The 26560-nt window shown below is 36.6% G+C and overlaps 1 protein-coding gene across 9 annotated transcripts in view; it reads right to left on the bottom strand.

The window, feature by feature from the left end:
* The window catches only part of SLC4A10 (solute carrier family 4 member 10), a 160972-nt gene that overhangs the window by 106738 nt on the left and 27674 nt on the right, over positions 1-26560 (bottom strand). For 4 of the 9 annotated variants that reach the window (XR_003258295.2, XR_003258301.2, XM_026094488.2 and 1 more), the window contains exon 1: positions 20629-20901. The exons of 2 other annotated variants lie outside the window; for them this stretch is intronic. Coding sequence is in view for 5 of the 7 variants with exons in the window: in XM_026094488.2 (XP_025950273.1) it covers positions 20629-20709 (81 nt within the window). In the remaining 2 variants the exon portion in view is untranslated. Of the gene's footprint in view, positions 1-337; positions 528-20628; positions 20902-26560 lie in introns of those variants that run through there. 3 more of the 9 variants (XM_026094511.2, XM_064514850.1, XM_026094521.2) reach the window with 3 other exon arrangements.

The raw sequence follows: 26560 nt of genomic DNA, 5'->3' as shown, positions 1-26560 counted from the left end.
CATATGACAGTCATGGAAGATAGAACTCATGCTTTGGATGACTATTGATGCACCATGCAACCACCGACCTCTACACTAACATCCTCAAAGAATGTATTAAAACCATGACCCCCTGCAGTTTTGCCCACCAATTTCAATGTAATCAGAACAAGGCATGAAAATTGATGTTTTTCAGTCATGAAATGTTCATGTCAGAATTCTAGCTCTTCTTCCTTTCACCCCATTTGAAGATGATGGACAGAAATTTTACACGGTGCACAAATCTGCCAGGACTAAGGTGTTTGAAGTATATTGATATACTGGAGCAGTCTGCAAACAAATTTGTGGACACACTGACCAGGTATGAGTCCTTGGAACTGTCCATTATTGCAATGAGTTGCTTGCTGAGTCCAGTGAACACTGTGGTCTACTGCTTAAAGCATGGGAGAGGGATCCAGGAAGTGCCCGAGCTCTAATCCTGGCTCTGTCACTGACTTGCTGTGTGGCCTTGGGAAAGTCACTTAATCTCTGTGCCTCAGCTTCCCCATCTGTAAAATAGGGATAATAATACTTACTTCTCTACCTTCCTCACTGGGCTGCTCTGTGCCATAATTAATATTCATATAGCATTTCAAAACTGTAAAGCACAGAAATAATAAGTAGTTCAATTCAGGAAAGTGCCCAGTTTACACATATAAAGGGATGATGATAGAAAACAGTAGACTGATAAATATTCAGCAACATTTAGGGATACATAATATTTCTTAACACAAAACCAACTTATATTAATACCGTGCAGTAGTTTTACAGTGCACATCTAGGACAACTAAGTGGACAAATTTTACATTATAAGTAAATACATATCAGGCCTGCTTTCCCTTGGTCTAATCAAAAGTAATACTGCAGAAGGCAGTGGAATTATGTTTCTGTGAAGCTGTAGTTAGAGTGCAATACAATTCTCACATTTATAAACAATCTGACATTTCTCTGTCTTTTTAATTATTTGTAAATGTTTTATGTTTTTATATACTTAACAGACAATGGTTTTCCCTAAAATGTACAGAGAAAACTATTTCCCGAAAACAGTCCAGCATCAGCAAACACACGGGGGAACAAATAACGTATCTGGAATAAAAGAGTAAGAAACTGAGGCTTCTAGATGGAAACCACAAGCTCTTAGAGGTATCGCCACTGTGAAATCCTCTACCAGGGCTTTCAGCAATTCAGTCCAGGATTTCATCTGTTACCATGTTCATTCACCTGTGTTCATTTTCCAAACAAATGCTGAAATGACCTCTATCGCACAGCAGCATGTGCTGCAGATATATACATATATATACACATACATACGTATATATATACACACACACAGAAAAAAAATTAATTAAAAAGTCTAATTAATAGGGTTGTTCCTATTTTTGTCTCTTCATACTAGAAGATTTTAAACGCAATGATGAATACAGAAAAGCAGTCAACAGAGTTGTTCCTTGTATCCCTTACAGTGAAACTGGATGTTATAAGATTGTAACATATACTTCAAGTTATTTAAACAAAATGAAAAGCAAATATATGGTCTTACAAGACTTCTGCCTTCTCTTCTATCATCATGACTGCTAAGCAGACAAATTTTAAACCTTTAGATTAAGAGCCCATAAAACAGAGAATAAAGCAAGGCTGCAACTGTTGCCAGGAGTTTTAAGCATACTGGTTGGAAGGGGAGCAGGAGGGGGGCGTCCATGGTTTAGGCACCTGAAACAAACATCGAAAACGCCCTTGGCATCTGGGTATTGATAAGGCTCAAGGATACACAGGACATTCCAAAGCGAGAGAAATGACCTCTTCATTTGGGAGAGCTTCCCAAATGGACTCTCTATCCCTAACTACTAGTCATAACATGTTGTAAAGAGATTGATTCTTAAATCTACCATCTCCCAGAACTGTGTACTGCCACTCTACGCTTCAGCTCTTATAGAGTGTATATGCTTTCAACATGTGTAAAAATTCAATTAAAGGCAGGTGACTGAGTGGAAAGCAGAGGAAAGAAACTCCTTTCAAAGATGTATCTGTACAAAGGCATATGACATGCATTTTCAAATACGTATGTGCCAACATACACACATACACTTGCAGAACTTCAGTATAATTCTGGATGATGGAATTAGGATATATTGTTTATAAAGTATCAAGAATCAATTGCAAAGAGTACTAATATTTCAGAAAACTGCTTGGGGGGTTCAGTTAAATTCTTAATACACCCACACTGCAAACGACATCACAGCCAAAAAGAATCCTTCAACATCTCCTTTTCTGTAAAATATACGGTAAAGTTGAAGCCATTTTGATTTTTTTCTCCACTAGAAATTATGCATCTGACACACCTGCTGACTCATGAGGAAAATAATCACAGCATTAATTGCTTCTCCATATAAGCCACTTATTGATGATTAGACAACATACATAATTCTAAAATGCCATCTGGAACTAAGGAACGCCTGTCAGCATAAAACATTCAATACTGCATTCCTATGAAAACTAACAATAGAAGCTGTAGGAGAAAGAGATCTTAGTTACTTTATATTATCAGTAATTATGTATACTTGGGAGGTGGAGCTCTGTAATACATTAATTTCACTTTATGCATTTTGTCGTGAAGTTAGTGGTATAAACCTTGTGTATTCAAATTTAAATTTGAATTTTAAATCGTCTGTAATGAGATTCTAAACATTTATCCAGACATCACATACACATAATGATTGCCTTCCTAGTCTGATGATATTGTATTTTTTACACATCTCTCTATGCTGTACTATTTTCACTACATGCCATTTGTACTCTTACGATCATTTTGGTTAAGTTCAGCTTGACACATAATAAAGATGGCACTGTTAAAGATATAGAAAAGTACATTGTCTGAACTCAGAAGCTGTCAAGAACATATAGAGAATATCTTGAAAAAGACAATTAGCCTAAATGGTTAAAAAGCTGTTATATGTAAAGGGATACTATCCTGCTGTAGGAAGCAAATCACTGGTGGCTGCCATGTTCAGCCCTGTCCTCTAAAGTGTCCTTGAGCAGACACAGTCACACAAAATTGATTTAATGCACAATGTCTGTGCCCACAGTTTAGAAGCTACAATTCTTTTCTCTTTCCTGAGACAAGCACAGGAAAAATCCCTCAGAATAGTATTGTATTTTTAATTGTTTATATTACATACCATCATATTTAACAATCTGCTGAGGAAGAAAGGTCTGTGAATTTTATCTTGCAAATGGAATACAATTGCTTTTTCCATTCCACTAGCTACACTATATCTCATCGTTTTCCCCCCTTACTCACCAATTAAGGAAGACCCACCAAAAAACATTTATAATGCAATCAGGTCCATTTCTATCAGATCTAAAGAACTATTTCTAAGTGTCCCTTTCATTGTACTGTGTTTGTGATAATTTTCTGCAGCAATTGCTGCTAGTTAACACACAGCACATGTTCCTTTGGTCAGCTCCACTCCACACAGCGCAGGCTATGCAACAAAGTAGAAAGCAATTAGTTTTCATTCCAGATTTGTATCTTCCCCAAGGCTGCATGTCATATGCATAAGAACATCTTTCTCTGTCTCTTCTTCCCTCTTCTTTTCTCTCACTTTATAGAAAAACCCGGGATGCTTAATATGACTCAGTAAAGAAATAACATCTTCTGCAATGCTGCTAAAAATTGTACTAATCAGCAGCGGCTCTGAAGAACTGATTTACCGCTGACCTATCATTGCAGACATTAAATCTAAGCACATACTATTGTTATAAATTTGATGAGACTAAACACGAACAGAAATGCAGACACAATTAAAACAAAGCAGTCTTAGAGACAAGGAAATGCTCACTAATACGTATAATTCCTGTGTTTATCTATACTGAAGAATCCTGTGCTGGTTATATACCAGCATGTATAATAGAGCCACTAAGAACTGATGCATAAACGGATGCATAATCATTAAAATAAGCAGATATTTGATCCAGGATCTTCTTTCTTAGAAGAGCCATTTTAGGTAGTCTTAAATGCAATACATTTCTTACATTTGCAAAGCAAATATGTTATTCTAGTGTATATATTCTTCTTAATATATCTATGCATCTAAATACAATGCTATTTAAAGAAGACAAAACATAAAACATAAAATCAAGGCGTAACAAATTTTTAATATTTTGCAGTAGTACCTAGAAACCCCCATTCCTCTCTCTCCGCTCTCCCATCAGAAAAGAGGACTCTGTTGTGCTAACAGCTGCAGCAACAAAACAAAGTGGGGGAAGCAATTCCCACTCAAAAGGTTTGATAAGCTTTTTGGAGCAATGGATTAGTGTGCTATAGAAATAATGAACTATTAAATTCTTTGTGGATTTTAGGAGCTGTTTTGAGCACCTGTATTTAATTGCAGTTGTGCTTATCAGGTTTTATATGCCTTGAAGTAAAATTATCAGGAATGTCTAAATGACCTGAATGCCTTACAAAAACTAGGGGCTGTGTTCCTTCTAATATTTTCAGGGGTGTAAAGATTCTCCCAACTTTTTCCCTTCTTTCCTATCATATCACATCTGCTGGATTTGTAAACTAATCTTCATTCAAGTGCTAGTCTCAGCCAGACCTCTGAAAAACAGAAGACAGTATTCCTTGGTGCTAGTGTAAGGCACACAGAGGCTAGATGCATCTGTATGACTGAGATTTTATTTTCTTTACTTCATATTTTACTTTACTACTTTGTCAAAAAATTAAACAGTGATGGAAGCAAGAACACCACAGATTTCAAGCTGGAGAGTGGTTATTTTTTCCTCTGTGGCTGTTATTTGAAAGTCTTCTGTCATCTTAGTGCAGTCTCATTAGCTGAAATCCTCTTGTCTCGCTTCATAGCAATGGGTATGTCAGCTACAGCAGAGAATGCCAACAGCATGAAGATGGATGTGAACACTTTATCCAAAGCCCAAATGAGATTTATCTTTAGCTTGTCTGGACCCTCTCTTGGCCTAATTCCAGGTGAGGACAGATCTCGGATAATAGCATTATTTAAGTGTAGTTAGAAGTTAAACTTCTCTGGAATAGGCTTCCTGGACAGCAAATAAAAGTCAATTATGTTAATCGCACGTTTCTTAATCAGCAGTAACACATATTGGGTTTTACATTGGATAAGCTTGCCATCTCAAAGGGCCTGTTTTCAGCTTCAGTTAGAAAAGATGCTGTGTTTTCACACTTCTTTCGCTAGAAATAGGGTCAGTAAGGAGAATCATAGAAGGCAGTCTCCTTGCAGTAGCTACTCATGCGGAAGAAGCAAGTGCAAAAAAGAAAAGAGGTCATGACCAACTTATCAGGACCTGTTTCAACAGCAGCTACAAGGCCGAGGAGAGAGGACTTTTGCACTTCCTTTATATCCACATGCTGTAGTCTGGAATTTGTATTCATTTACATACAAACATGAGTCAAACATGATTCGAAATGTCTTCATTTTTCTCACAAACTGTCACAGGAACAAGTAAGTCCATGTAGGTAAAGCGCTCAGTTTTTAGTGACAGCAATCATGAGCTTCATACTTCTTTTTTTTTTTTTTAAGAAGAAAAAAGGAAAAGAAAAAGGAAGCTAGTGCAACTTTTACTGCTTGCAGTTTTAGGGGTATTATATGGAAGAATGCGATTAGCCAGGTTCCCCCCAAAATGTTACAATTTTGATCTTCAAAACTCACCCCCTGAATATCATCCCATAAACTCCACTAGAAATTGTAAGTTCTTCAATAAGCATCCAACACACTGCACATTACAAAATGCACTCCAGGTTATAAAAACAAAAAGTAAAAAAAATTATGACAGAATGGCCCAAGGTGACATACCACAACCTGGTTTTGAGTTGATTCAGATTGCGCTTTTTGCACTGTGGGTGCAAAAGCTTTCTGGCATTGAGCAAATCATTTGCATAAAAAATTAATCTTGAACATAAATATAGCAAAAGTTGCATATAAAATAGTTTCTTCATCATATGGAAATTGTTCTCTGCCAGATTTACTACCTGAATTTCCAGGCAGTGCCTAGGATCAAGCACCCCCCTTCCTTAGCCTCCATTGCAAGCCAACATGATCAATGATACATTAAATCCCTCTCTTAAAACAATGGATATAATCTTTAGTGATTCCTGCATTTCTCAGACCTATCAACAATATTTCAGTTCCATTTGGCGAACAAACCTTCTCTGCAATTCTAGAACTATTCAAGGCAGCACGGAGGCTGTTCCAAGACAGAGATATCCTAAACCCAGATTAATTCCATAAAACTTCAGGCTCCTAAACAAAGTTGCTTAAATTGGAGATGACACCCTCAGCTCTTCTAACAGTCAATGCAAAGAGATTGGCACTTCCAGAGGATGAGGAACATCTTAGATTGACTGTCACTGAAGATGGGCCAAAAATAGTTGAGACTTAGGAGCACTACAAGGCAGTGTTATACATGCTCTGTTTACGACTATCTGGGGAGACAGGATAGTCGACCGGATGGACTGTTAGCTGCACTGCGATCAGTCCTACATAGCCAAAATCACCTCTGACCTTTCTTGTGAATTAGCACCTGAGAATGTACCAGCAACGCCACTAATATTGTTGTTCTGCTAGTAGTGAAGGCAGCCTGACTGAATCAAATTCAGTAAATTTTAAAAAATGGTATGGTCCTTTTATCATTTTTATCCATTACCAAGAGAAAATTATTGATTTAGAAGAGCATACAATTTTCCGTAGTGTGTCCAGAGATTAAACTGGACTGCTTTTGGTCCTTCAGAGTTTTTTTCTGTAAATTCTATTATCTTTCTCCAGAAAACAAGATTGAACCACGGTCAAGAGTGATCAAAGCTCTCAAAACTGAAAGATGGAAATGAAGAGACCTTTTGCACTGCCTATATAGTCACAACATTAAGATAAGAAAACAGTTTGTCTCATAATTAGATAATGACATTCTAACTATCTTCATTCTCGCTTCATCTGCCTCAGGTGATCTGTAAGCCATGGTGATCTGGGATGGCTATGCCAGAAAAGACAGGTAGCAGCCACTGTATTGATACAGAAGATTAAAAAAAGTAATGATGTCCTCCAAGCCACTGATATTATGATCTGTTATCTGAAAATTCAGAAGGTCTTATTAATTCATAAAGGGATTAAAAAGCAGTAAATAGTGAAGTAGCAGTGAAAAACTAAAAAAGAAAAAGAAAAGCAGAAAAGAAATAAGTGAGATAATGAAATCAATAATGTGATCTGTGAAATAACACAGCAAATAAAACACACTTCAGATCAAATTTGAAGTTAATTTGAAGTTGCTTTTGCATCATTTTTAAATACTATCTATGACAAATAAAGCCAGGGAATGAAACACTGCACTGGAAAGAATTTTTGTATCAAAGACTTCACTCAAAATATATTCAGAAAGTGATCATAACAGTGGACTAAATAATGATGGATTTGTATAGTTAAAAAGTCTAGACAGCATGAGCCTATAATAAATAGCTTCAGCAATTTGAAACTTGTGGCCAAAGAATCAAGGATAAATATGAATTATAAGCAGTAGTTCAATCGGTCTTTCCGCCTCTCAGAAATCTAAGAATTTGACTTGAACAAATTGCTCATCTGTTGTACTCTGGAAACTTTAAACATCATCACTTCCATGACCTTTCTGTTCTGGACTAGTCAAGATATTTGACAATGATAACAAGCTAAAAGTCAGAAACAACTGATATGACTTTAACAGCGTGCTTTACATTAAAACTATAGAACATAACTTTTGGAAGGGAAAAAGGACAAGTAGGACCACAGAGTAGAAAGCAAATGTGAATTGTTAGAAAAGAGATTTGCTATTTTCATTAATATATCATTTCATTATATATGTACGATATATATCATATCATTTTCATTAATATATCATTTCTGATAATGGCACAATTGATAGATCAGCGTGTAGCTGTAGGGAACAGCAAGGGTGGACACAATGATCTCCATTAGAGCTTTGAAGGATATTATCTAACCTTTCACCACATTTATTTTAGGAATCTGGAAGCCTATCTGGTGATGGTGGTGGTAGCTATAATACTTGAAATAGAAAGCCTATCAGGACTTTTATGGTGGGAAAGCTTTTCCAAAGCATTTTTTCCCCCACCCTTTTCACAGGAATGTTCTTTACCTGTTTACTCATGTATTTACTAGATCATTAGCATCACATTAAATTTGTCCTTTCAAACTCTATCTCTCTCTTCATCTAAATGTCTCTAGTGTTTAGTGTTTTGAGAAAATGGCAGAAATAATCAGATTTCAAGTTTTACTGGCCCCTTGTCAACAATGAAATTTTTGCAATATATTTGATGATTTGTATTGCACTACACCACTTTAAAGTGAAGCAATTACTTACACAATGATGAGAAAACATCCAGCAGATGCCCTTCTCACCCCTCCTTGCCAAGACAACACCATCTTCTATTAAAGAATGGATTTTTTTGTGGTGACCACAAAATAAGAAAGTTCTTATGATTTAAATATTACACTGTAAGCTACTTGGATCAGAGTCATTCATTTATTACAGCTTTGACCAGGCTTAGTACAACAGTACGACTGCATGATGTCAATGCAATTATTAAACAAATAATAATCTGTTCTGTATTTGGTTTTACATGCATCTTTGCTTGTAACTGCAAATTCTGCTAAACTGAGACTACCTTTACTTTAATTAATACTCTAATTAAATACAGATGGGTGTGCACATGCATGTATGGAGAAAGAGTAATAGCATCTGTGGGCTCCACCGACATATATGCCGTCCATAGATGTACGATGTGACAACGAATATTTCAAATAAGTTGTAATTCAAAAGACAAGTTAGCGCAGGTGTACAAACAATAGGCAGCCTAGAGTTAAGAAGACTGGGCAACATAAATATAATGGGATGTGCACACATTTAAATATAGTTACAGCTGTAGCAATCATTAGCAGGTTATACTTAACTTTATACATTACAAGAAAGAATTTTGAGAAGGAGTTGCAACAAAGACTGGGCACTGTAAGACAAAGTACACAAATGATTGCAAGGTGAATAGACAAGTAGGAAATCAAAGCTGACACTGCCAATAGAGCAAAGACAAAATTCAACTTTGCGATAAAATCTCTCTCTTAGAAGGGAAGGGAAAAGGCAAGTTGTCAAACTTTTAAAGGAAAGATATTTGTATTTGAGAAGATAAGTAAATAGACTTTAAAAAGCAACTGATGTAGCCAAAGTGATAAGCCATGATGATATTAACAGCAGTGAGTGAAGGAAAGTTTTAAATATTAAAGACAGACAGAAAGATGAGATCATAATAGCCATGGTGTTGAGGCAAGCAGGCCTTCAATGTGATTTATAGCTACAGGACAAACAGGAACTGTCAGACTGCAGAGCTGCACAGAGCAAGACACAGATTGAACATGGAGCTGAAGTAGGAGTCAGTCAGGGGTAGGATTAGAGGGAGATGCTTCTAAGACCACATCAGGAAAGAAAGGAAAGCCCAGGAATTGTTCCCAAGATAATTATAGTCAGATGACTGCTGAAGACCAAGAAAATATTCTGAAATAGGCTGAGTTTAATTGGAGAGGGGAAGACCACTAAAAATAAACTTCCGATGTTTTCATAATGATGATGTTTATGGCTACATTATCCAAAGTTAGGGTGTAGAGGAAGATGCAAAGACCGAGGATGGAGTCCTGTGGGATCTAAACACACTTTTACACACAGAAAAAAAGAGGAGAGGGGAGAGGAAGACCTACCTAAGAAGAAACAGAGTCTAAAAAGAAAGCAAATCAACCAGGACAAAATGACAAATGCCTAAGAATAACAAAATTTAGTGAAGAATATAGCATAGCATCTCCAAGAGAGATGACAGACGGAGTGGAGGAGAATAAAAGACTACCCTGGAATTCTTCCAGGATGGAGTCATTTGGAACATTAGTGAGACAAATTCCAGTGCAAAAGACAAAGCAGAAGTGAGCATTCTAGAAAGACACTGAAACAAAGGGTATGAAGACGACCCTTGTACGAAGCATGCTCAAGGGATAGGGAGATGAAGGAAAGGATGAAGGATAGGACAATCTGGGGAAAAGAAACTTCTGAATGTGAAGGGGAGGGTTTTGGCTTTTTGTTTCTTTTCACTTTTTAAAATGGAAAGACATACTTGTGTAAGGGAAGGAATTCAAGCAGAGACAGAACTGAAAAAAGAACAGCAGAAAGAACTCAGAAGGTAGACTGCTATCCAGGGATAGGGTCATTGGAACAGGCTGAAAGGCTAGAGTACAAAAGCTAGCATCTGCTTCAGAAAATGAGAAAGAAGCTTGAATTTTGACTTTATTTAAGAGGCTCACATGAGAAGTGGAACAGATAAGCTGGATGGAGAACTACAGGATGAATAGAAAGTACGGAACATGCATAATTACAAGCAAAGATACTCAGAAGAGACAACAATGCCAGAGATTAAATGTAGAAAGACAGCAGAATCAAAAGATTTTCACCAGAGATACTCAGCAGTATCTCTGCAGCATGGCAGATGGCATTGGGAACTGAGAAAGTGGATACTGGGTGTCAGCCAGGACCATGAATTGTCATAAGGGTTTGAGAAGAACAAATAAAATAAGGCCTGGAGGAGATCAATATGCTGATAGAGGAAAAGCAAGTAGAGGGAAATAAAGGAAGTAACAGCAGAAAAGAAGTGATCAAGACTGGCAAAACAGAAGTTTTACGAAGTTCCATTCTTGGAGTGAGAGAATGAAGATACTGAAAAAGTTCAAATAGCTAATACTGATGAACTAATGAATTCAGAGAGCACAGTACTTAGTGAAGACTAAGTCAAGTGTGCAACTAATTTGGCAAATGGGCTACAGTTCAAAGGAGAAATAACAGCACCAGGGCAGCTGGAGAGTTGGATGACAATCCAAGTGCGAGAAATCATGAATGGAAGAGAGTAAAGTTGAAAGTCAAATCAGATAGGGAGACGGGGTAGGTAGAGTTGTGTGCATAGCAGATGATAAAAATGTTAGAGTGGCAGGCAGCAAAAATAAAAGAGCAAAAGCTAACAGGAAGCAGAGCTTAAAAACAAGATCACAGAAATGCCAACTTATTTGACACAAATTCTGAGTGGGTATTGTTGGAGGTAACAGTCTCCATAAAAAGGACCATTGAAGAGGCAGTATTTGTCTATACAAAGAGGGAACAAAGTTCTGTGGACTGCAGGGAACAACAGCGGGTGAAAAGACAATAGCTATCTATGTTCTCTGAGACCAATAACATTGTAAAAACATCAAGAGAATAAAAGAAGAGCAGGTAACAGAGGATATGAGTTTTGCACCTGAGAAAAAAAAGGAAGTGATAGGGATGGCATAGAGATGAGGCTGAGCCAAAGGCAGATGGAATTTAAGGCAAAAAGGAAGAGGCAGAGAAGATCAGAAAAAGTGTAATCGGGACATCAGTGGATAGGAGCATGAGAAGCATCAGAAAGAACAGAAATAAAGAAACAAAAATAAAACAATGAGAAATAGCAAAAGAAAGGAAGCCGTAGCATCCTGATTGTTGCTCTTTCATATATCTTGACTCCTCTCTTATCTGAAGCTGTTGCACACATTCTCAATGACATACATTTGTTGTTTTAACAAACTACATGTTGATTCAAAATGCTAATTGATAAGGATGATTTGCTATGCCATAGCTATACCAGGAAGAGATCTAATCCTGAAACAAACATCTTTTTTCTACTGCAGCTCACATTGCTTGCCAAGTCTACGTAAGCTGTATGAATGCAGACATCCTATACTTGCACACTTTGTAACTGTATTAGAAGCACACACCAACATAAACTAATATATCTTCTGTAACATAGAACTGGACTAATCTGAGCCCTATTCTCCCAGCTCTTCATCATATTGTCTTGTTTGCCAAATAACATGCTGATTGCTTTATTCTTATCACTATATAGTATGCAAGAGAGTAAGGAACAGGACCGGTTAAGTGATCTTCTCCATCCTTTGATTTAGAGGTGTCTGGGCTCTTACAGAGGGAGTATTTGGGAGGTTTTTCAAAGAGCTTGTTTTGTTCTTTTAAACCTATTCACTCTTTTCCACTTCAAAAATCACAGCTGATACCTCTGTATAAGGCAGGTATATGAGAAGTCTATAAGAACATGATTTGTATTCAGAGGCTGAATAGGGAAATTACTGTCTTTCCCAAAATAGCACTGTGGGTGGTGGTATTAAACGAAGACAGTTTGAGCCAGATTCAAAACACATAAAAATACATAGTTCTTTACACAGCATATAGATAAGCTATGGAACCCCGGTCGATACTAAATGTTTACGAGTTCAAGAAATGAGCTGACATGTTCAGGGAAGAGAAATCTATCATAGGTACCAAATCAAAAACATCATTTCTGGAACAGAAAGTCCTTTAGCCATAAACTCTGAGGTTCTCGGAGAACATCCAGGGTATCTATCACTGTGCACTGTCCCACTCTTACACATTTCACTTGGCTTTTGTCTACTATAAGAGACAAGATACTGGGCTAGATAGACTCTTCGCTCTGCTCTAGCACAATCGTTTTCACATTCCTATTTTCCAGGGGCAGACTTTGGCAACTGAGGGACCTGAAGGGGGTCTGCAGTCTCTTGCTGAGACTGATCAAGAGGTCCCCTGACAAGAGACTGGGAGTTATAAATATGCATCAGTTCAAACTGAGCAGAGTTGCTCTAGAAAACTGATCAAGCAAAGAAATCCTGCCTTCATTAACGCAGACAGTTTCCCAATGGGAGGGTTACTGAGCACAGGGTATTTCTTGTCTTGCCAATGATGTGTACTCCCTGCTATTTTATGAAAAGAGTAGTGCTGTTCCACAATTACCTGCTACATCAGTATACATCACTATGTCTGTCCCAAAAAAGTAAACTGCAAGACTATGAGATGAACATATTTGGCTGTGAACATGCTGGGAAGGCAGGAACATCCATTATAGCAACAGCATCAGCTCCAGGGCTTAGCCAATTTATTTTATGGTATCTTCTGCTCAGGTCTCTATAGATCTTGGCATCTGTCAAAAGTCTCCAAAGCCAAAGAAAGAGCCTGAATCCATTTGTTGTGACTGAAAACACAGCTTAGAAGAGTCTTCAGTTCATCTGGAGGATTTCTGTGCTATCGCTAGTGGAAGGTAAAGGTGCTGTTCTGTAGGTTTCTGAACTACATTAGAAATCTGCAGGTGTGTTCAGTATAGCCAGACAAAGACAGTAAAATCAAAAGGAAATTAAACTAGAAATTGATAATGACATACTTTTATGGACAGAAAAGAAGCCAATGAGGAAAATAAAGTCTAAGCGATTACTAGGGAAATTTGTTTACAGATGGTGATACAGACATTGCTAAAAATGTAAATTTAATCTCTGTCTCAGCAATTGCAAAGGATGCTAAAAAGGCCATTACTTAGCATTTCTTATCTATTGAAGCAGGCAAGAAAAGGACACAGAGCGTGTCCCAGATCTCTGCTGAGGTTGCTGCTACTGTAGATGTTCAGAGCGCGAGGCAATGCTAGTAATTACTTCTGACAGCACAGATTACATCTTTCATCGACATCCACAACAAATACACATCTTTGGATTAAAAGTTAGATGGCTGAAAAATTTCAGCACATCTGCACCCTAAAATATAAAAAACCACTTGGGAAAGAGGAGGAGGAGAGCAGAAGGCAGACTAGGAAATAACCAAGTCCAATGAGTCACTGCAAAGCACTAGCAGCAATGGGAAATTCACTCATGACTGCCAGCAGAAGGACTGACAAAAGTACACTGAGATCTAGCAGAGGAGACAAGTCTGGCGTATACAACACAGCAACCAGTTACTGGAGAAAGAGGTTATCACTTCCTGAATAGAAGACAACTGCCAAGACAGCTTTTCATTTTCATTTCATCTGTTAGGTAAACTTCACTGGCAATATTCAGCCCCTGCAATAAACCCTATGCCTTCAAAGTCACATTTCTGACATGTATAAGCACACCTACCATCCATAACTGATATTCTAAAGATAAGATCTAAGTACAGTTACCAGACACCTGAATTCACCTCTCAGTAGTAACCACAAAACTGAGCCTACACTTGCCACACAGAATAGAAGCATCCAGAAACAATTTTCAACAGATATATATAATACTACAAAAATCATTACATTACTATCATTGCTACAAAACTATTGAATTATATTTTCCATATGTATTAGATTTTTCTAGTTATCATCCAGTCTATTCCATTAAAAACATTACACAGCAGTCAACACTGAGATAATACCAACTTAGCACTTTTGTTATATGTTAAGGGTTACCCACATTTAAAATTTTAAGTTGTGATATATACAACCGCTGTTTGTCTTTTATTAGACACACAGACATGCACAAAGTCTAAAATTTTGTATTCGCTGAAATGCTTTCCAGGAACATGACTAGAAAAGTTAGGAAAAAAATGGGGAGAAGAAAAGCGGAAACAGAATTCTGAAGGGTTTTTTTTCCTCAAATTTAAAGTATTTCTGATAGACTTAGCAGCAAAATGGAAAAAAAAAACATCCAACAACCACAGCAATCCCAAGTAACTTCAAAAAAGCTATGGCAGAAATCCTTTGTGAATAAAACAGTGATAGCCATCCAGGTCAGTTATACCAACTGCTAACTCTTGGACAGAAATCCCTCCAGCATAGTTAACCTCCTCACTTAATAAGCTTGACATCAGGCCTCAATCAAGCAAAGTGCTCTCTGCAAACAGACTCCGTACCTGAATGGAATTGCTGATGTTGGTCTGCTCAATTGTAGCTCCCCTTACTCATGCAAGAACAAGGTACTTCTCCATGGTTTCACTTGCAGGCTTCAGACATAAGAATGACTTCACTTTCGCTGGAAAATTTTAATTGTAGCATTGGGGCATAAAAGTGATGCTGCTTCTATTAGAATAGTTTACTTTGCATTAATGTGTCACATGCATACAGTTTCTTGCATGGATTTTAATGACTTTGCGTGTGTCTGCATAAAATCTTTAACAAACAGATTTTAAATAAGTGAACTCATTAGCATTATGATATGAGGAGAGAAATGGATGAAGAGAAATGACATGAGAAAAGATAGTCCTGTCTTGAATCACTGAAGTCTCCTATACATATTGTTTATCTAAGCAGTCTTGGGTGGGGAGGGAGAAAATTTTAAAAACAAAGTTTTACAATATCCCAACCCTTCCTAGTGTCACTTATGCCTGTTTTGCATTTCCAACCAATGGACTGAGCTGAATATTTTGCATCAGCTGATGTTTGCTGCATCATTTGAGAGCCCTGTGAATGTTCTGAGGCTTCTCTAGAAATAAATAGGTAATTTTTGGCGAGTAGACTAGAAGCGCAACTTATGAATCCCTGTACCTCATCTTCCTCATAATTTACCACTTTTTTGATTACTGATATTGTATCAGCTATCTTTTAATTCAGTTCTTTTAAAATTTGCTTAGCTTCAAAAAAATTAAAGTTTAACCTTTCACTTTAGGAGTTATTCTCTGTTTATATGAATTGGGATTTGGGGACTTAAGATTCCATATGAAACATTCTAAAACAACAGGAGGTTTCATAACTAAAACAACTGCTATGCCTCAAATAAAGCTATTTTCAAAGCTTTTCATGGACATAAAATTACCAAGAAATACTACTATTTATAACTTTCAGTGTGATCAGTCCTCTTTTTCAAGGATTTCTATCCATAACTCTCCATATTTGATTGACAGATAATCCAAATATCCTTCTCAGGTAACACAATTATTCCCCTCTACTCAGCACTGATGAGACCTTATCTGGAGTGCTGTGTCCAGATCTGGACTCCCCAGTACCAGAGAGACATGGATGTACTGGAGCGAGTCCAGCGAAGGGCCATGAAGATGATTAAGGGATTGAAGCATCTCATACAAGGAAAGGCTGAGAGAGCCGGCACTGAGAGGAGAAGGCTCAGGAGGATCTCGTCCATGTGTATAAATACCTGATGGGGAGCGTAAAGAAGACAGAGCCAGACACTTCTCAGTGGTGCCCAGTGACAGGACAAGAGGCCATGGGCACAAATTGAAATACAGGAAATTCCCCTTAAACTTAAGAAAAATCTTTTTTACGGTGAGAGTGGTCAAACACTGGAACAAGTTGTCCAGAGAAGTTGTGGAGTCTCCAACCTGGGAGATATTCAGAAGCCAACTGGACATGGCCCTGAGCAACATGCTCTAGTTGACCCTGCTCTGCGCAGGTAGGCCAGACCAAAGGCCCCTTCCAACCTCAACTGTTCTGTCATTCTGTAATCATTTTAATTCTTACCATTTCTCCTTTAACAAAATGCAGAAATTTTAATCTTTGCCTGCTTTAGTATACTTAGTTTGCTAGTGTCTAAGTCTAAAATGATAACTAATCCAATAAAGGACTGCAACTCATTAAAAACCTGATTCAGGGACAAGACATTCCAGTGGTTAAGACACTGATATTAGAGTAGCAGCAAGCCAGGCTAAATTCAGTGTTTTCTGTTTAATTTTTGGGAAGTCATTTAATTTATTTGAGGCAGTGCTCCCTTAACAAAATGGGAATAGTAGCATTTCCCCCACCTTATCATCAGTCACATCTTGTAATCTTTTTACGGTGCATATATTTCAGAAATGATCCAGGAAAGTGATGCTCTCACACTGAAAAAGCAGCATGGCACAACAGACAGCATTACGTGGTTACTCTGTAGTTTGTATTGATTTTACTAACTACACAATCTACTGGAACTTACCAGAACTATGGACCAGCTTCTACTTAAGATTAACTTCTACTGAGAGAAACTATCATGAAACAAAAGACCTTGATCACAGTAGTGAAAGAGCACTCATGTTAATATCTGTTTTATTAGCAAAAGCTTAGCTTTTTGTTGAAAACCTAACTAAGCAGGATAAATAAGAGCAAAGAAAGAAGAAACAATATAAACAACTGGTATTCTGTTATTGACAATCCTCAGCATCGGCACAGGTAAGAGAGGAGATAGGAATCACATTTGGGGTGTTTCTCTCCTCCCCCTCTCCCCCCCCCCCCAAAATGCCAGTCTAATTAATGCACAAGACATTCAAAAACATTTTGTTTTACCACCTGAATCTGATTAGCTTCTGTACTACCCCCTCTTGAGGTTCCCACCTTTTCAGGAACCTATTGGAAATAAGTAGCACTCTAATTTAAATCCCTTACTTTGTTACTATGTTACTAAGTTACTATGACATTATTGCTATGACTTACCCACCTTTCCATTCTGTGCCCCAGCAGAACTCCTACAAACCTTTATTCGGAAGATGAGATAGGTGATATTCTTAAAATACTAAAACTGATAGATGTAGAGTCATTTGGCTACACGTTTTGTGACCTTACAGTTATCAATTACGTATTTATGCTAGGCTATGTTATGTTTAGGCCTTTATGACAACCTTATACTAAGCCTTTCCTAATTCAGGTCATCAGGCGCAATGATTTGGTACATGAATTAAAGTACTAACAGGAAGAATATGACCAGAGAATAGGACCATCTTCTCCTGGGAGGGGGGACAATGTAGGATGATAGGATTTGAATTCCTTCAATTCACTCTGAAAGTACTTTTTGCTTGTAGCCAGCTTTATTTTGCCATTTGTAAAAGTTTGGCCACAATCTCCCATTTGCCTCAGTGTTGCCACTTCCTTAAAAACTGGCACTATAAGGCGTGAAAAGAAGTGGTAATGTGGAATGAGAATGGCAATCAATCATAAAAGCATGGGCATATATAACTGTGCATGTGCGTGACCATACGTGTTTAGGATTGGTAAATAAGACGAATATTGGGCTCCCCACCCAACTTGCTAGTTAACATGGTTCCTAAAACATCCATACAGTGCTTTGTCCCTTTACAAGATCTTTATCAAGTTCTGTAAATAAAAATGTTTCAAGATTGGGAAATATATACTCAGTGATGTGCATTCTTTATTCCTGGTGAAGGGGAAAGGAATCATTAGTTAGAGTGATCTTTCTTAACACAGCATTTTTCAAATACTGATAATTGCAATCGAGTTGTTCTGAGGAGGGAGGGTATATTTTTGAAGAAGGCATTAACAAACTTGTTAAGTGATACCAACACACTGCCACTGGATTCAATGGCTCCAAATTCATGCTGGAATATCAGGAAGTATATTTTATACCTTCCACTTTTTTTAAACAAGCAAAGCGGTTTCTATATGTTTAAGTTTTCCTTTAGTCTAGTCCCCAGCTCTCATGTATATCTCCACCTTGCTGCAATTCCTTATCTTAGGAATGAACTTCTCCTTAATATATTCCTTTGGGATACTATTCGCTGGTCCCTTCAAATCAAGAAGGATCTATAATGGCAGAATGTCTTTTGAGTAAAAGAACGCACTCAAGTACTGCTCACATATAATAATAATATTGTTTCAAAAAGTGGGGACACTCTGAATATGCAGATCCTCAGCCAAACATTATTCTTCTCTGTAGATACAGTTTCTATACTAAACTGACTACAACTGATGTTAAGGCTACTGCACTATTTGAAACTTCTAATTAATGTTTCATTGCAAAAACATTCACAGAATATAGCTTGCAGAATTAATATATATGATTAAACAGAATCCAGGTCAAGCACATGGCATATTCCTAGTTTCCACTCATGAAAAATTCCATGGAGATCTAATTATTTTACATGAGCAAAGGAGCCTTCAGAAACAACTTCAAAATACAGTTAAATCAAGATTTTAAAGAGTACTTGGATAAGAAAAAGAGAAGCTGGGGGTGGGGGGAGTGTTGGTCATATTGAAAAGGGCCGTAAATACCCTGCAAAGCACCAAAATAACATGAAACCAATACTTTCAGGAATTTCATACCAATGCCAAGAAACAGAATGTACTCATTGTGACTAATATATTAAAATACTGAAAATAAATTCTAACAGATTAAAGAGATCTTGTAGCAAGTAAAAGGTATAGTTAAACCATTCCAAACCTAATCAAGCTTAAGAGTAGCGCAGTCTTTCCCCATTATTAATAAGAACGTAAGCTGGATAAGTAGACTGGGAAACCTATAAATTATGGCCAGTATCAGTAAGTACAACATTGTTTAAAAATATGTTTTTAATTAAAAATAAAAAGACAGACATTTTTACTGAAGCAGTTTGCTGCACATTTTGAAGTTTGGTCTTCTATGGTCTCCCACATGCATACATTTCCAACAAAATATTATTAAACTATGGTGAAATGGAATACATTTCTAAATGCAAAATCAAATCCATGTTTTACATGTTTACACTCCAAGGTGGAAATATAAAAATATTTTTAATCCTTGATCACTTAATCCTGTGCTTTAGGGTCAGGAAATACCAGTCACCCCTGCCAAGCTGCAGTCCAGTTTTATGTGAATACTGTTGTTTGACAAGGGTAACACAAGCAATAGAAAAATTGCACATTACTTTGAGTCTTCAGCTGAGCTTTTAAAACACACAGCAAAATATGTTGCCATGGAAATGTTCTACAAAAACATCTAGAATCTGCTAAGATGGAGCTGAATATCATTTGTGAAAATAAACTTTTCCTACAATTTCAGATATAATTGCTGTATGCTGTATTCAAGGGAAGCAAAATAGAACTCTTCTCAATGGTTATTATCTACCACTTATAAAAGAGCTAAAGTGATAACAGTATCTCCAATTCTATTTTACACTGAAATTAGGCCACTATCTTCCTATTTAAAATACCCACACACTTGCTTTCACTTACATAGTCTGACTTTCCTATCTATCCCCAAATACATCAGATCTCAAAGTATCGGCCTTTCAATAAAGTTGACAATAGTTAAAAACAAAAAAGATGAGGGATACTTCAATAAAATGCATTTGGTTTTAAACAAACAGCATTTTGAATATTTAAGTTAATCATCTTCTCTTTTACAACTCATTAGTATTAGTGTCACTGAGTGTAATAATTAAAAAGGGGAGAGTTATCTTGCCAAACTTTCACTGTTATGTTCAGTGAGCTATTTCTAAAACTGATTTGAAATGAAGCAAAAAAAAAAAAGAAATCCACTACTGCAAAATGAAGCAAGATCTGTGCCTGCAGAATAGCTCGGTCTTGTTATACAATGTGATATGTTGTTTTAAATAACCTGGCACTGTAGGTAAACAGTCGCCTTGTATTGTGTTTCATAAGACAAATAAACACATTCACACAATAGTATTAAGTGTGTCAAGTAAAGATAAAGCAAAATAAAATGCAATACTATCTTCTTGCTCTTTATCATAATATTTTATAGCAAAGGTATAACCTTTTACCATGACTTAGTTAAAAGAAATTATAGTCACAATAAAAACAGATTGAAAATATATATAGAATAACCTTACACTGTTCAAACAGAAATTAATAGCACATTAAATTTCCAAGGTATATACTGCTCTGCTTATGTAAACAGTCTACCCCATATATCCTGTAGCAAATCCAACATGAAGCAATTACACAGACAAAGAGATTTTAAATGACCTAAAACTGCAAAACAAACCCTTCTGTTAGAAATATTAGTATAAACTATGAGGTCATACCTGATGACTTAGAGACTGTAATGTCTCACCGGTTCCAAGCTGCATAACCTTTCTATTTCCAGAAACCCCCAAAAACTGCATTTCCTGTCTTACAAAAGTCTATCACAGACCCATCTATCTTTCAGAATCCTCTGGGCTAGTGAAGAAAGCATTAACAGCCATTCTGTCCATCAGTAACTGCTGAAGTCATTACCCTCAAGATATCAGATCTTAAATATAGTTTCCTCCGTGCGATTACAGACATCCAATAGTCAAGGAGGCTGACACAGCTATATCACTGATGCTGCTAATGCCATCTGAAAACAGTAAGCTTACTGCTTAAAGCAATCCTGCATCATCCAAACAGAACAAGCCACATCCTTCAACTCCTCACTTGCGTTTTGATAAAACCTAGCACTGCCATTATAGATTTTGTTTTTAGCTTTGGTCAGCTAAAGGAGAAATTAGACATTATGCAACCAGCTTTGCATTAACAAAAGGAAAACAGCAGATGAAGTGACATATCGAGGTTATCAAATTTTACTTGCATGACCACTCCTCAACAAGCAGTATCACCATTCAGAAGAAGCATCACGATGTGATGCAAAGGAAAATTACCAGAAAGAAATACTAAACAATCCACAAGCAGCAAGGCATTTAAACACCTCCACAGTACTGAAACAGCTATTTTATGCAGCCTTATGAATCCTAGTCCCTATTAAATTAAAAACATTGCTTGCCTAAGTGTTTTTGGTGTTTATTTTCAAGAAATTGCTTGATCACTGCATTGTTTCCATTACTCCCTGCTAGCAGCCAGAAAACAGCATGCCTTGAAAATGTGCCAGTGTTATGACAGTAAAAATGTGTTTTGATATCAAACAAAACAATCATGCATGATATTTTTTCAGATACTAGAGACCTTTCCAGCTAACAAATGTACAGTATCCTCCTTGGTAATTTTTAAACAATTAAAATTACAAAGTAATAACCAGGCTTTTTATTAAAACACGTATTTGATGCAAGTGTAAACTGGGATTGATGATTATAAATCAGTTGCTCCCAGATTAATACTAAAATGGGAACTGGTCTAGCAACAAACTAATGCAGACCAAAAAAAAAATCATTTCTCAGAATTAAGAAGAATTAGTGCAATGGACAAACCCTAAAAGTTATTATTTAATAACTCCTCTGAATTCTAGAACCACATAAAAGTTACTCACGTTGATACAGTGAGAAAGTCCTACCGGAACACTCAGTCCATCTCTTTAAACACACAGGACACACAGGAGGGGATCCTCAACACATTTTTAAATATATTGCTACTGGCTGAATTTTACAGACAAACAAAACTTGGAAACAAACCATCTCTAATGTAACTATATTTACTCAAATAGCTTGCGTTTTACTCAGATGAATATGGATGTCCTTCTTTACTTTGAAATATAAGCAGAAGCTGAAACTTGAAGTTAATGGTTCTAAATTAATTCACCCAGATCCTATTTTGTTAGTTTAACATTATTATTATTATTATTATACAGTTGCAGTAATTGCTCTTGAGTAACTTACAGTTAATCAAGTTTGGCTTATAGTCATTCACATTATGACACTGAAAATAGTGAACTGGTATCTCCATGAATACTACATATATCCCTTTAGAGAAATAAACTGCTATGAATTTTAATTTTTTCATTGTATAGGCTGTGCTAGGGCCTCAACACAAGGACACTTCATCTACGGTGAAAGGTAACTGAACTAGCCACAGATTCCTACGGGGTCTGTGATGACGTTTGCCTCGGTATGCAAAATTCCTGGCTGCTGTAGCCATCTTCAGTAACAGATGCTAACACTGAAGCCCTAGGAGGCTCTGAAGTGCGCTAGGGAACCAGATCAGGCCAGACTCAACACTGCTTTTTTTATTCTCTGAAAGAATACATCTAGAAGCACAACCACCCTGACACTGTCTTTTTAATGCTGATGATGGCGGCAGTCAGGGTGCCACTTCGATCATTGTGGATATTCTTGAAAGCTTCCACTTTCAAGCTTCTTCCAGAATAATTCATGAATTCTCTTCCAATCGAAATCATTTTCTAAATCCATGTGCACAGGATATAAAAACATATACACAAGGAGACAAATGGTCCCTCTGAAAAACAGACGAGTGACTCAGCAATAAAAGAAGAGGAAAACAGTTGGCCCCAGATCAGCATAAATTAGGAATATCTCCCAAGATAATATTTTTATTTCCAAAGGTAATTTTTAAAAAGTTTTAACACAGCATTACTAAATCATTTACTCCTACGCATTCACTTCTGCAACACTATATTCTGACTAGTAGCACCTTACCTACACGTAAGGGAGCAAAACCTTGTCTCTGTAGATTGCTGACCACCTCTGTAAATCTCCACAAGCCACCCTCCAAAATATGGAGGTAAGCAACATGCTAAGTGAAAGACGTAAAAGAACATGGCTGATTAAACAATGTATGTTGCCAAGTCGTCTTTCATAAATATTATGTAAGTTTTCCCTGTGCAAATCTTCTATTACATGATGAGGCTTAGTCTAGCAATAGATTTGCATCCCCATTTTGAAGATGAAAAACGCAAAGGCAGGAGCTGTAACCACAGATGTCAGAAACATCATGTAGAGTTTCTGTTTACAAGGAGTATATTATCTCTCCCTAGGTGGACATCTGAAGAATTCAGGAGCTAACAAGAGACAAGATAGAATAATACTTTCCTGAGTTAGGTTAAGATCTCTGCACAAACTATAAAGGCATTCAGAAGCATCTAATATTTCTTTTTGAATATTATTCCAGATAATAGCATGTATTCCCAAAAGTTATTCTACTTTTTCTTCATGACAATTTAATTACTATTTTGCAAAAAGTGAACGTTTTAACATTTCATTAGCAATGTTAAAATACAGAGAGGTATAAATACAGGAGCGTTTTATAAAGTATAGATATTTATTCTGAGAGATGTTAAAGGAAAAAGCTGATAGTCCATTCCCTTTGGAATACCAACACATATCATTTTATACGACACAAAACTGTTACTGACAACATATAGTTTGCTTTTGTTCCATTTTTCTTCATAGAGAAAAGAAAAAAAGAAAAAAGAAAATTCAGACTTCCTATGGATTATGCTAGGTGGAATGATGGTCACTTTGAATTTAACACAAATCGGCTTCACACCAACAAGACCTGACATAACCACTCAGCGAGCAAGGACCAGAAGGTCTATTAGTCAATGTTTTTAAGTACATTTGTGTTTGCTAGTGCTGATGATAACAGAAGAGGTGAGATCAGTGAAAGGTACTGAAGACTGTATGAATGAGCTAGGATGTTGCTGTGTTGTACCAAAAGAGTCGGAAGAACAATGCTACCACATATTCTTCATGAACATTTTTGGGAATACATTTGCTAAGTATATTTACTGATGACCAAAGCATAAGGAGGTGGCATGAGCAATGCATGAAATCACAGTACTGGGATTTTCAAAATTTGTCTGATTACAATATTGAGAGGCACTGCAAAACTAAGAGAAACGGAACATCAGACAGGAAGACCTGGAATTACCCTTAGGACCTACGAATAAAACAGAGATGAAATTTAATAATGCAAAGTGCAGCTACATGAACTCACAGACCATAAATTTCTGCTATGAACTGAGAGTTCGACAGCTGAAAATCACAATGGAGAAAACTGGGAGACAAAAGCTGATCACAGAATAATTAGGAGCTAATAACATGATGTTCCTACAAAGATGGAAATGCAATTTTAAAATTATCATGGAAAATATTTCTACTAGATATATGTCAATACTAATGTAATAATATGAAGCTCTGATAAAATCTTACTGTTCATCATTCTGATCATCTACACTTAAAGTAAATTCAAACTGCAACAGATAAAGAAAAAGGCTTCTACGATGATCAAGGAAATTCTGAGAAGAAACTGAAAGTCTTGTTTAGCCTAACAAAGTGAAGACTAAGGGAAAGGTGTGTATGTGCAATAAGAAAGTGCCAAAGAAAATACAGAAATGCACAAGTTAAAGAACAATTCTGGAACAAGCAAAAATACATACAAACCTGTCAATAATAATGAAGGGTTTTTTGGTTTGTTTTTTCTTTTTTAGACTAAGAGGTTTTAGATCCCTCAAAATCTCTGCTAGAGGAAAGAATCAAATTCAATGACCAAGAGTGCACCTTTCACTCCTATATTTCTGCAAGACAGAATCATAAAAACTTTTGGGAATAAAACACAGGCAACTGGAGAAAAAAGCAAAAACTCAAAGAACAGCAGAATTAGTACTGAGAGCAGGACCTAAGAAAAATCATCAAATTGCTTCTGGGGTGCAATACTGATTGGAAAGATGTTTAGGACCCTGACCCACAAAATGTAAATAAATAAAAATGACTCAACAACAGTTGTTTTCCCCTGTATCAAGAAGAAAGCTCAGCTTCTTAAATAAGTAGAATGGTATTAGCAATATACATAGCTCAGCAATTTCTCTTAACCAAAATAATTTAACAGCTCTTAAATTTTGGTTGATTGCTCAGATTAACACAGATTAAAAAATATCTTTGTACTCTAGTGGAAAAAGCTCGAAAGTAATTAATGAAAGCTATATAGCCATTTCCTTTAATCCTAGTGACAGGACTGCTTCTATTACCTTTCTGCATTCTATATATTTTCCTCATTTAATTCTCCTGTGAAATTTTCTGCTACAAAAGATAAACACACCTCTTGGCAAAAAAGTGAACCATTTAGAAAAATGTAAATTTAAACTTATTAACTCAGTGAGAACTTGTGAGGTTTTATGGACAAGGACATACTTACTGTTCTGTCAGAAAAGATACTGCCCAAAGACTCTCTTTTTGTGATTATTTCAACAGGCATTACCTAAGTAAGTCTAGCTGGCTCATCTGTGGATAACCGTAATTGTGGTTAAAGAAAATTCAAAGTCGTGTATTTATCAGTTATTTTGCCTATCAGTTAATGTAGCTTTATCAAAGACTGCCTTTCCAAACACCTCCATATTCAGTGTTGATGCATTGTAGCACTAAACTGGAGCTTCTATCTCAGGCCTATCACCTAACAACCCAGATCACTGTTGCTGACAAATTAGAATAAATGCATAATAACCAGTTCTAAAATAATGAAAATAGAGGAAGGTTTCTACTCAGTATTTTACCTTCAAAAACAACTTCTTGAAGTCTGGCATCCCACTTCCCAAAAAGCAATGCAGGAGAAGGCAGACATCTCCTTTCTCTCTGACTGTTGAGGAACACATGGGCTAAGCTGGAACTTCTATTTGCAATCCTACATTTATGGTGTAGCATATGAAATAAATGGTTGCTTATATCCATAATTGATAAAAAATGAGGAAAATAACAAAAATATCTCAAAAGTTTTCAATCATATGCTTAATTTCTTAGCAATCTTAAAGTTGTGTATTCTACAAAAATATTTGTAAAATCATATTCAAATACTAAATTTTCAATGCGTGTGTGCACAGGTTATATTTAAAATGATCATGCCTTCCTTTTTGGACTTTAAAGAAAGCAAAGCTTTCCATCTTTTTAAGCATCTCTGAAAAAAACATTCTCTTTTTATTAACTGACTACAGACATGGCTGGCTAAAGTTAACTTTCAACCATTGGAAAAGCTAGAACAGATTGTCAGAAAACACTCTCCACCCCTCAGAAAGCAGAGGATGGAATTTGGACTCCATGTTGTAGAAGGAAATAGCAACTTGTTTCCCCCATAAATGAAGAAATAACAATTCCATCACTAGTGCTGAAACCCAGTTAACACAACTAGCAGCCGTTCCACATATGCAACAATAGGACAGGGGATAACGCACAGAGAATGCTATTGCTGGTATCTCCCCAATATCACACAAGTGTGAAGTTACAGCCTAGTTATATCGTATATCTCATGCCTTTCTTT

The sequence above is a fragment of the Dromaius novaehollandiae genome, chromosome 7 (assembly GCF_036370855.1).
Source record: "Dromaius novaehollandiae isolate bDroNov1 chromosome 7, bDroNov1.hap1, whole genome shotgun sequence".
NCBI classification, from domain to species: domain Eukaryota; kingdom Metazoa; phylum Chordata; class Aves; order Casuariiformes; family Dromaiidae; genus Dromaius; species Dromaius novaehollandiae.
The sequence above is the reverse complement of the archived record's forward strand: the minus strand, read 5'-3'. Positions and strand labels throughout refer to the sequence as shown.